Source organism: Acyrthosiphon pisum, chromosome A2 (assembly GCF_005508785.2).
Source record: "Acyrthosiphon pisum isolate AL4f chromosome A2, pea_aphid_22Mar2018_4r6ur, whole genome shotgun sequence".
Classification (NCBI taxonomy): domain Eukaryota; kingdom Metazoa; phylum Arthropoda; class Insecta; order Hemiptera; family Aphididae; genus Acyrthosiphon; species Acyrthosiphon pisum.
Genome location: NC_042495.1, coordinates 89,085,560 through 89,096,518, shown reverse-complemented (window position 1 = coordinate 89,096,518; position 10,959 = coordinate 89,085,560). Strand labels below are relative to the sequence as shown.

General features: G+C 31.2%; 2 protein-coding genes across 6 annotated transcripts in view; one reads left to right on the top strand and one right to left on the bottom strand.

Moving 5' to 3' along the window:
• The window catches only part of LOC100569935 (protein mono-ADP-ribosyltransferase PARP12-like), a 19,144-nt gene extending 14,719 nt beyond the window's left edge, over window positions 1–4,425 (top strand). For both annotated transcript variants that reach the window (XM_003241535.4, XM_029490706.1), the window contains 2 exons: window positions 1,105–1,372; window positions 3,070–4,425. In XM_003241535.4, the coding sequence (XP_003241583.1) occupies window positions 1,105–1,372; window positions 3,070–3,575 (774 nt within the window). In that variant the 3' untranslated portion in view covers window positions 3,576–4,425. The remainder of the gene's footprint in view (window positions 1–1,104; window positions 1,373–3,069) is intronic.
• A 1,560-nt stretch (window positions 4,426–5,985) lies between these two features.
• LOC100159009 (protein unc-13 homolog B) overlaps window positions 5,986–10,959 on the bottom strand; it is a 50,885-nt gene continuing 45,911 nt past the window's right edge. For all 4 annotated transcript variants that reach the window (XM_008180469.3, XM_008180471.3, XM_008180467.3 and 1 more), the window contains 3 exons: window positions 9,689–9,848; window positions 9,489–9,615; window positions 5,986–9,419 (listed from right to left, as the gene is read on the bottom strand). In XM_008180469.3, coding sequence (XP_008178691.1) covers window positions 9,249–9,419; window positions 9,489–9,615; window positions 9,689–9,848 — 458 coding nt within the window. In that variant the 3' untranslated portion in view covers window positions 5,986–9,248. The remainder of the gene's footprint in view (window positions 9,420–9,488; window positions 9,616–9,688; window positions 9,849–10,959) is intronic.

The window sequence follows — 10,959 nt, the reverse complement described above, 5'->3', positions numbered from 1 at the left end:
AAAATAAAAAAAAATAAAAAATAAAAAACACACATCACTGTAAAATCAATACATTCATCGTTCCACTCAGAATCTAAAAACAATATTGTTATATTTTATTAAATATTTTTGAATCTGCACAAACCACAAACGTAGGCGAGTAACGGTGTATAATCAGGACGCATCACGCATGTAAAATTCCCGAAAAAAATTGCATGGGCCGTAGAATTGCAAAATCTGAATATATTCGTACGGAAATTTTTATAACGTTAATTCCCAGACCATAAAAATCCGGATAGTAGAAATATCCAATTACATTAAATTGTTAACTTCGAACGCCTATAAAAAAAACCTGTGCATAATATGTATTTTCGATACTTTTTAATTTGTGTAAGAAAACTTACAAGGAACCGTGTATTCAATGTTCAAGGATATTGATTATTGACAAACAAACAATAATTTTATCATCATAATATTATGTAATATATATATCGAAAAAAAAATCGTTTACTTATTATAATTTATAAGTTATGAATTATGATTTAAAATTTATTTATTTATTTATTTATTTATTAATAATATTATATTATATTATACTAGCTATCCCTTTTTTATTGTTTTTTTTTTTATAAATGTATATAATAATATGTTAAGATTATTATAGTTATTAAAAATGAACAATCAACAAAGTTAATTCGTTAACTAATTATATTATAATATTAACTTATGAGGACGCCATACCCGCATGCGTTGTCTCCTCGACCATACACACGCTGGCATAAGAGGGAGAATATTATCGATGTTCATATGATAAAATCGCGGTGGCTCACTGATATGTGTCTGGCGCGTCTTAAATCCAGTACCGTGCGTATTTTTTTCATTTAATTCTCGATATCTCTCCCTAGACCGGCTACAACACCTGTGGCAAATGGCTCCCCGGCGGAAAACCGAACCCCGTCTCCAGCGTGACAGACGGGGATACTTACCACTTTGGTACTACCGAGGAATAAGTTATACGTTTGAGACGGAGCAAAGTATGCGGGTATGGAGTTCTCTTAGTATACAAATTACAAATATAATATACCTAACTACGAGTACAATATTAGATTTCGTATAATATTACAGTGCGATATTTTTAAAATACATCGTGTCAACGCCCCAGTTATGTACGGAATGTATCTCCTACATAAGGAGGAAATACGGTTGGCCAACGGAGGAAATGATGTGAAGGAGAAGGTACTATACCACGTGACCTCCGAGCCAAACGCTGTGGAGTCCCTAACAAGTGGACTCGACTGGAGGCGCACTCAGCGCTCTAGATTCGGATCTGGGGTATCTTTTAGTAACAACGCGGACTACTGCAATGTTTATGCCAATAAATCCACTAATAAAGGTAAAGAATAATATTACACTCTGACCTAAAAATCGAGTCAGTTGACCAATTAGCCACCATTGGTGGCCCACCAAACATTACAGATCTTTCTATTCCAAACTACCTTCCCATACTAACCCATTAGTATCGTAAATCTCATCTAATACTCAATAACCCATATATCCCATCCATAGGCTCAAGAGAAAATATTGCAGAGATTTGTTAACCTAAAATAATTTCACGTTGGGTTCCATCACTGGTTGGCCTCCCTCTTCGTATTATTTAAAGTTATAATATTGTACATTAATTATCAAATTTCCTAATTATTGTGTTGTGAAACACAGATTGCGAATATCTGATAATAATAATAAAAAAAAAGAATAATATAGTTTTTATCATTATTATCAATTTTGTTAAGAGTCATAACTGTGCGCGGGAAAATGAGGAGGATCCTACTAAAATGTGTCAATATCGTCAAAATATTCGATCGTATATTGGACATAATATATACGCATTAATTCTACCCCTAGTCAACTATTTTTGTTGCTGTCCACTTTAAGTAGGTAGGTTCTATTCTAATTATATTACTTAACATTTTCGGTGGTAGGGGGTGGGGGGCAAAGTAAAGAATTTCTGATAACAGCACATACTATTTTTGTTGTTTTTACAAGTGATAAAACAATTAATATTAATTAAAATAACTTTCTTATCTTTTATCCAGATAATTTTATAGTTATATGTGCACAACACTGATCTCGAGCCTCAAGTTATAAGTTTACTATACTTTTTCAAAATTTTATTTTCATTTTATTTAATTCTCAGAAAAATATTGTTATGAGGTTTGCGCTGCTGTACGCCTGAAAATAATATAGTGTCGTGTGAATCACAGTAAGGGATGTGTTAAATTTGAATTCAATGATATATTACCTATTGTATACAAAAACGATTCTGAGCTAACACGGTCTATCGGCCTACAAAATATATTATGCGATTATATAATATATTTATATTGCTATTGAAGTAATTTATTAAAGTAATTTAATTTAATTAATAGTAATGTAGAAACATTTGTATCTAATTCCGTCCTAATTTTAAATAAAGATGACTATAAAATAAAACCATGTCTCTATATTTTTTAGAGATTTTTGTTACAGTATTAATTGCTTATTACTCGTTTTAAGTTTTAAATCCTTAGCTATAAAAATTGAATATTTTATAAATATTCAAACACAAAATAATTTACAAATTTTCGTGATATTGACTATTGTCAATACTATTGTATTTCTTAGAAAATATACTGAAGGAGAAAATCAAATCATTTTTACTGCTACAAAAAATGATGATATAAAAATAAAAAAAATAATAAAAGTTTATAGTTTTGCTCAGACATATAAATCTAAAATAAAGGTAACCTACTGTTATTCAAAAAATTATAAAATTTTTTAGAAAATACTAAATAAATATTTTTTTTTAATGCATTGTTTTGTAACGACTTAAACATTACAATTATGTAAAAACAAAAACAAAATATTAATATTAAGTATATAGGTAGTGTATACTTTTTTGAAAAATTAAGTTGTTACCATTAATATATTCACCCTGTGCTTTATTACGTAGGTCGTAGGTACTTATATTATATTATAACAACAACTTATAACTAACAACTTACGAGTTAATGATGGAAGTGTCTTTTCTTTGTCTTTTATCGTGATTGGCAGTGGGAGTCAGAGTGATCATCGTAAGCACTGTGCTGGTGAATGATACGCATCTGATCAAAAAGCGGAAAAAAGAACACACACTAATCATACCGCCCGGCACCGCAGATACTACGGTGAGCCATAACGGCCACGTTTTCGTCAAGTATTATGATTTTGAATCATACCCGTTGTTTTTTGTTTACTACCGATGGACACCGGAAATTCTAAATGAAAGCAAATTTTTCATCACTAAAACGAACTACACCCTCCAAAGGTTACAGCAGGAAGAGCAGACGCTGTGTGAGCAAGTAGCAGATTTGCATATAGCCGAGTCTAGCAATCTGCAACTCCGACGCCGAAGTGCCAGTAAACAACGCTGGGCTGCAGCCAAAGCAGATTCCGAAGCCGCCGCATCCAAAGCTGTAGCCGCCGCCTTGTTACAACGCCGACGCCGAAGTGCCAGTAAAAAACGCCGACAGCGACAGCGCCGTGCCGCAGCCATAGTGGAAGTGAAAGCGGCTCTGTGAAGACCATCCAATGATAGTAATTTGTGGTTAGTTGACAATGATTGTAAACGGACCCTTCTAATTATCATATTAAGTAACCTTAAATGACCTACAAATGAGCTCACCATTTTTTTTACCTTATAACATCTTTAAAAATATAGTATATACATATAAACAACAGAAAAAATACTATTTTATCATCATTTTGTCAAACACATTTTTTATACGTTAAGTCATTATTCAAACGTAATTTCGTAATATGTGCGCTACGCTCTGCCACAAATGACAAGCAACGAGATCTCTTCCAGAGAATTACACGCACATGTCTTCTGCTGGTATGTCCGCGTTCAGATTACCTACTTACATTTTTATTTAGGTACCCACTACCCACGCTATATTCAGTAGGTATATTCCTACTATCCTACTCTTTTAGTCTTACCTCAAGCGCCGAGATAAAGCATATTTAGATTTCCTATATTTTTAAATGTTTCGTTGATTATTCCTGAATTTTTTGCTACTATACCTTTTAAAGTCACTCCGCGTTCTTCTAGAAATCGATTTATCTATACGACCATGATCTCTGTAGTATTGTATCGTTTATTTTTAATTAAATAAAAATAATTTGTCAATTTCTGGAAAATTAATCTAAAAAAGTTGTTACCTGCAACCTGCAGGAGTTCCAAAAATCTTTGAAACTGGGAGATAGTGTTAACCAACAAGTAAGTCTTACTAACTAAATAGCAACATTGTATTGTCTGACCTACTGTACAGTTGTTGTTTTGATAAAATATACTTATATAGGTACAGTAGGTATATTGATATTTTATCTACATATTTTGCTGCTATAATATAGTATAAGTTAACAGTCCCAGAAAAATAATTTTTAATGTTTTAATAAGCGCAGACACAGACAATGATATTAAATTTGACACACTTTTTTCAAATAAAACAAAAAGTCAGGCCAAATAAAGGAATTTGGTTTAACGGATTTACATATTCAAAACTGATTTAAATTGATTAACGCACCGAGTAAAAAAAAATACGTCACGTTAAGATGATTTATCGTTTTGGATCGAGTGGTTTTCTATTTTTTTTGTACGCAAATAACCCGGGTAACATAGGCGCAAATAGGGGAGGGGCTTTAGGGGCTAAGCCCCCCAAACATTTTCTATATTTTGTTTTGAGCTTATTCAATATTATCAAAGTAAGGCCCTATTAGCCCTATTAGCCCCCCCCCCCCTAAATCTCAAACGCTATTTGCGCCTATGCCGGGTAATGAGAAGATTTAATTTTTCGTCAGACACGCGAAATCGACTTTTAACGCGTATTATTCGCTTGTCCCGTTCGGGTGAATTATTATACAGCGCGTTCCTCGAAAACCTTCTCCACGTATAGTACACATACGCACCTGCACACGTCGCAGATAGACATTATAGTGACTGACATAGGCGTAAATAGTGTTTTAAATGGGGGGGGGGGGCTGTAGATCAGGTCTATACTTGATACTCTTCTGATAATTTTAAATTATAGTAGTGAAATCATTTGTTTTTTTTGGGGTGGGGGACTATAGAAATTTTAGGGGTGCTAAACACTCCCAGCCCCCTATTTGCTCCTATGGTGACCGACATTTATACATATACCTATAAACTTAGGTACACGTGTAGTACTTATAAGTTGACAGTAATCATGTCTGACGGGGTCGGGGAGCTGAAAGTGTACAGTTTTATTCTTGCTTACGACTTAAATCTAGATTTAGCGCCGCAACTAGTTTTCGCGCAGAATCTCATTTTCCTCTGCTGTATGTAGGTTAGGTTAGGTAAGGTTACAAGTACCTGTATATAGTGTTCTGCGAACCCTCTGCGCTGAAACTCTCCTAATAATATTCCGCACTAACCGCGGCCTCGTTATTATAATGTTATTATTGTTATTGCAACGATTTATGTATGTATAATGTATATGATAAAAACCTCGGTTTATTTTCAACAAGTAATGCAAGTATACAACGTACAGATGTCAAGTTTCCATTGTATTATGCATAATAGTTATACAGTATATTATAATATTATTATTATGTTTAAAAAGAGATATGAAGTTTAAAAAGGAATTCTCCAATAAATCAAAAATATATGTATAATATATTATATATTCGTATAGTATATAGTAATAATAATAAGGTAGAGTGGCAGACATTAGTAATGATAATAACAGTCTAATAACAATAATAATAACAACAACAACAACAACAACAACAACAACAATAATAGGTAGTAAGTAATAATATAATGGTCAATATGACGGGTATGGTGGTGACGGGCGCTGTTGTTATCAGTATTATTATCGTTACCATGCCGTACCGTTTATATAAATCGCGGACGTATAATGTATTGTGTACAATACGTCCGCGATATAAATTAAAAACAACGAGGAGGACTTAAATTAGGAAGTATAGACAAAAAGCGCACTTTATTCAGCTTAAATATATAGATGATTAGGTATTATTGTTGATTTCATTTATCTTTACAAATCAAATATAACAATATTAATAACTTACTCGTTTTGAATGAAATCAAAAATAATAATATCAAGTATAAGACTAAGATAATAGAGGAGCATAGACAAGTTAATAATTTTTCATAGACACCGTTTGAAAATACACCGAAAAATTACGTTATGGGCAGTAACACAATAAATAGTTTCGGTTCAAACAATATAATTATCATATTGTCTTGCGTTTTTTTTTCATTTCAATCTTTTTTTTTTTTTTATAAATGTTTGTATAGAAACCGAATTTGGTATATATATTATATATAAAAAAAAAATGTTAAAAAATTATTATAAGTGCATAATTACAATAAAATATTAATACAAAAACAACACATTGCTTAATACGTTTACCCTGGTTAATCATAATGACGATATATAGTAAATGTTTGTTATAACAATCTAAAACCGAAGTTTAACAGATTCGACTAAAATATTCAACGTCTAAGTTATATATTATATAAAAAATAAAGGCCCCTATACTTGAACTTACAAACATGATTATAGCAATAAATTAATAGATTAATATCATTAGCACAATACTAATACAATAATAATTATTTATAGCAACATAAAATAAGAAACGATCGATCGATATGTATGGTACGGTTGGTTGGGTTTGGGAAATTAACATAATAAACATAACGAGTGTTTTGGATAAGAGTTTGGAAGGTAACTTTTGAAACAAAATCTCGTATAAAGTTTTCAACTTAGGCCACCTGCACATTATGTAGTTTACAATGGTTTTGCTAGCTTAAATAGTTAATTCATAATATACACATATTGTTATAATATTAATAAATATTGGTTTTTAACATTAATTTACAATACAATTGATAAAAAATAATTTGAATATATCGATGTTTTATCACATTTTATTTTGTAAATAATAATATTCAACGTTGGGTTAAATATATTTTTTTACAATACGAATACGAATTAATTATTGCTGTGAAAACAATATTACATGTGAAACCCTTTTGACCAATAATATAATTGGGTATTAGGACGGATATAATATAAATTATAACCTATTGAATAAAAAAATAGGTGTTTCCCAAAAATGTTGAATATTACCAAGTAAATAATGCAAATTTGGAATAAGAGTAGGTATAAGAATGAGGCCTATTATTATTATTACTATTATTATTATTATTATTATTATTATTATTATTATTATTATTTTCCTCCGACACATGATTATTATTATAGTTTACGCCAAGTTCGTCAGGAAGTTTTAAAATGTTATATCTGTAAAACGCTCAATAGCCTAGAAAATCAATCAAGAACGAATAGTATATTAAACGATTATAATGAAAATTACTTAACGACACTAAGTAAGTATGTAAAATATTACGAGAAAATAACTTGCGAATGGAATGAAAACAAGGACGATAAAATGAATCTCTCTACAGGAAATCACAAAATGGATGCGTACTAGAAGATGATACAATACATGATGTAATGGAAGACGTTATTAGTCAATATATTATATTATTATTGTATAATATAATATATATAACACGTGTATGGTAGTTTAATACTATTAGATAGTTGCAATAGTTTAAAGCATATTTTTTAATAAAGGTATTATAGGTAGGTATATATATATAGAGGTATAACGATGGATGTTTAAACATGTATATAGCTTTAATGTTTCACAATAAAATGACAGATATTTCGTATTATCAAGTCGTCGAGTCCAAGGAAATGTACATTATTACATAATATATACTTGAGTCAGAGTGTTATTTTAGAATTATAGACATAATATTATGATCACCTGCAGAGTAATATAACGATATAAATAGATAAAAACGATAATGCCGACCGGATGGAAATCGGTTGTACGGAATACGGATATATATTGATCACACGATTTGGCTTAACCCGTCGTTGGTCAAAGGTCCCGGAGTTGAGGCCCCCGTTCGAAACAACAACAACTACAACAACAACAACAACAAAAACAACAATAACAGCAACAACAATACGTTTGTCGGAACTTCCGGACAAAAAATAACGTCCCATCTCGATACAATAATATAATAATATATACAGGGTGTCCCATCGTGATCTGACAAACGTCATAACTTTTGCTACTATTCAAAATTTTAAAGTTTTTTTTTTAATATATAATTTTTTGATTACATTATTTTGAAACGTAATAACTTTTTTAAAAATATTATTTTTGGGAATTTGCTGAAATGAGTATATTTTTTAAATTATTTACTAATCACATAATATTAACAATTTTACGTTTAAGTAGCATAATTTTTTTTTTTGTCAGATCTTTCTGTTACACCCTGTATAGGGGGTATCGTATTAATATACAGAATATTGTAGTTGCGTCCTATTATAGTGCTAGGAATTATAGGTAACGGATATTATATTATTAACAATACATTACCGCTGGTGGTATATTGTACAAAAATATTGGTTTGTTAAAAACAACAGAGCGCATTTAATATAGTATAGGTAGGTAGATTTCGGTATTGCGGGATGGCGCACATGTATAATATATTATTATTATTATTATCGTGTCCCCCTTTAGACAGTAGAATAATTTTAATTTACCTAAATATTGTACTGTGGATTTAGAACAACAAATGTTTAAATATTAAAATATTCAAAGCCACCTTAAAATTAGTGGTGTTCACCCTATTCCATCCAAACGCCCCGGTACTCCGGGTATCTACCACACAGAAAGTTTTACAATCATTACGACCGACACTGCAGCGTATTAAATTGAATAATTAATTTTTAATTTGAGAATGGTCCCGTTGATTTGTTTAAAACTCAAAATGTTGGTCAATTTTTAATGTGGTTTTTTCTTTCGGAATTTATTGCTATGAACGTTAATATATTATTTTTTTTACATGAAAAATGAATACGAAAAAGACCAACGTTAATATTTCGCTTTGAAACTATCACTTTTCCGACTATATGGTACAATAATAATTGCGACAAGAACTTCCATTGTGTCTGCCCTCGTTAAGTTATTACTATTTTCACAACTCTTACTTGATCGATTTTCATTTTTTTTTTTTGTACAATAACATAATATCGAAGTTAATCTATATTATCTTAACTAGTCTTAATTTTTTAATTTTCATTGGAAGACTATTGGCGATGAATATCCACGTCGGTCTGCGTTTATGACCCCTGCACGGATGACTGGTCTTCCTGCCTGGTCTCCGACTTGAGCTTCACGAATTCCTTAGCTACGTCGTCGTTGTACCTCTGTGAAAGTATTCGCAAAATCGTCCACCCAGTCTCGTTCATCTGTATCCGCCTGCCGAGGCCTAACCACTCGCCCGTACGGACCTGAGTATAAACGACGACGGTCAGTTGAAACGGTAAAAATAGTTTTTCGTTTTTGTTATTATTAATTACCATTATGGGAACGTGTCGCATCTGCAAAACCGCCACGCCGACGAGCCGATCTTCTCGAGCGAAACAGTAGTCTTTCACGCAAAAATGTAATTCGTAACATTCCAAGTCTTCGATGGCGCTAATCGAACTGTACAAAATAATATAATATCGATTGTGAAAACGATGCGATGTTGACTAAATCATTATAATATTATACTTACAAAACGAACGCTTCGTTGTATCTAGGGCTCCAACTGCCCGACTTGCTCTTCGTCGACTGTTTTCTCTTCTTGTCCGCTAGTCTCGGTCCAATGAGGTTCACCTCGACAAACGGGCGAAACATACCAGTCGTCGGCCATACCAGTGTGTTGGCAGCGACCACTGTAACACAGAAGTCATTATGGTAAAATATATCATAGTGAATAATATAATCGTATACAAAGCTTACGACATTATGAAAAATAGTGCTATGCAGAATATTATTATGTGACGCAATGAGGGATATTGATGGAATATTTAAAATGCAACACATTTTAGGAATTTCGATCTACTCGATAAATTTTATAAGATAAACAATAATATTATTCTCGATGTGAGTCTACTCGGACCTGTCTATTGATAGTATATAACAATACCTATATAGTTAATATTATTATGTTTAGTAGAATTATAGAATTTTCATTAAATTAGTTTATTTCTACATATTTTAATAGTAGGTACTTAGTTGTAATAATATTATTATATTTTGGTGCGATGTTTTAAAGGGAAAATTACTTTTGAAAAGTATCCTATTATGAATATACACCGAAATACGCGTATATAAGAGTACCACCTACCTAACTCTTATTTTACAACTTTTGTATTAGACATAATGTACACCACTAGTTGTAGGGTTAATGATACCCATAACCCCGAAAAGTATAAGTGTTAAACGTGACGGTTTTACTATAGAAAATTGTATCGTAATAAAGACGAATTATTATTATAATAGCTGTACGTTGTGTCAACATAAAAATAATTAATAGATATTTAACGCGATGTAATTTGGCTCGTTTTCAGCATGTTTACTTACTGTTTGTATTATCATTAATTATTATTATAATTGAATAATCGATGGTATAGTACACTTATGGGGTTATTATGAAATCAGTTCTTTTTTTTATATATTATTAGGCGGTGAAGTTCGATATATTTATAGGGCGAACATCATAATATATTATTATATTTCAGTTTATATTTTCTAATAAATATTGGTACTATATTATATTGGTATAAAATGAGATTTTATTAGATGCAAGTGAAAAGTGAAACGAATACGATTTTATGTATTTTCGTAAACCAAACTAGATTGCGTTGTTCCATTATTTGAAATCAATGGATTTTTTTTATTGAGGTATGAGTACTAAAAGTGACGAGAATAGTGTATAGGTTTTTTATGGTTTCAGCGTGTTTTTATGATCTTATATTCTTTTGGTCGTGTGTCATGTGAACA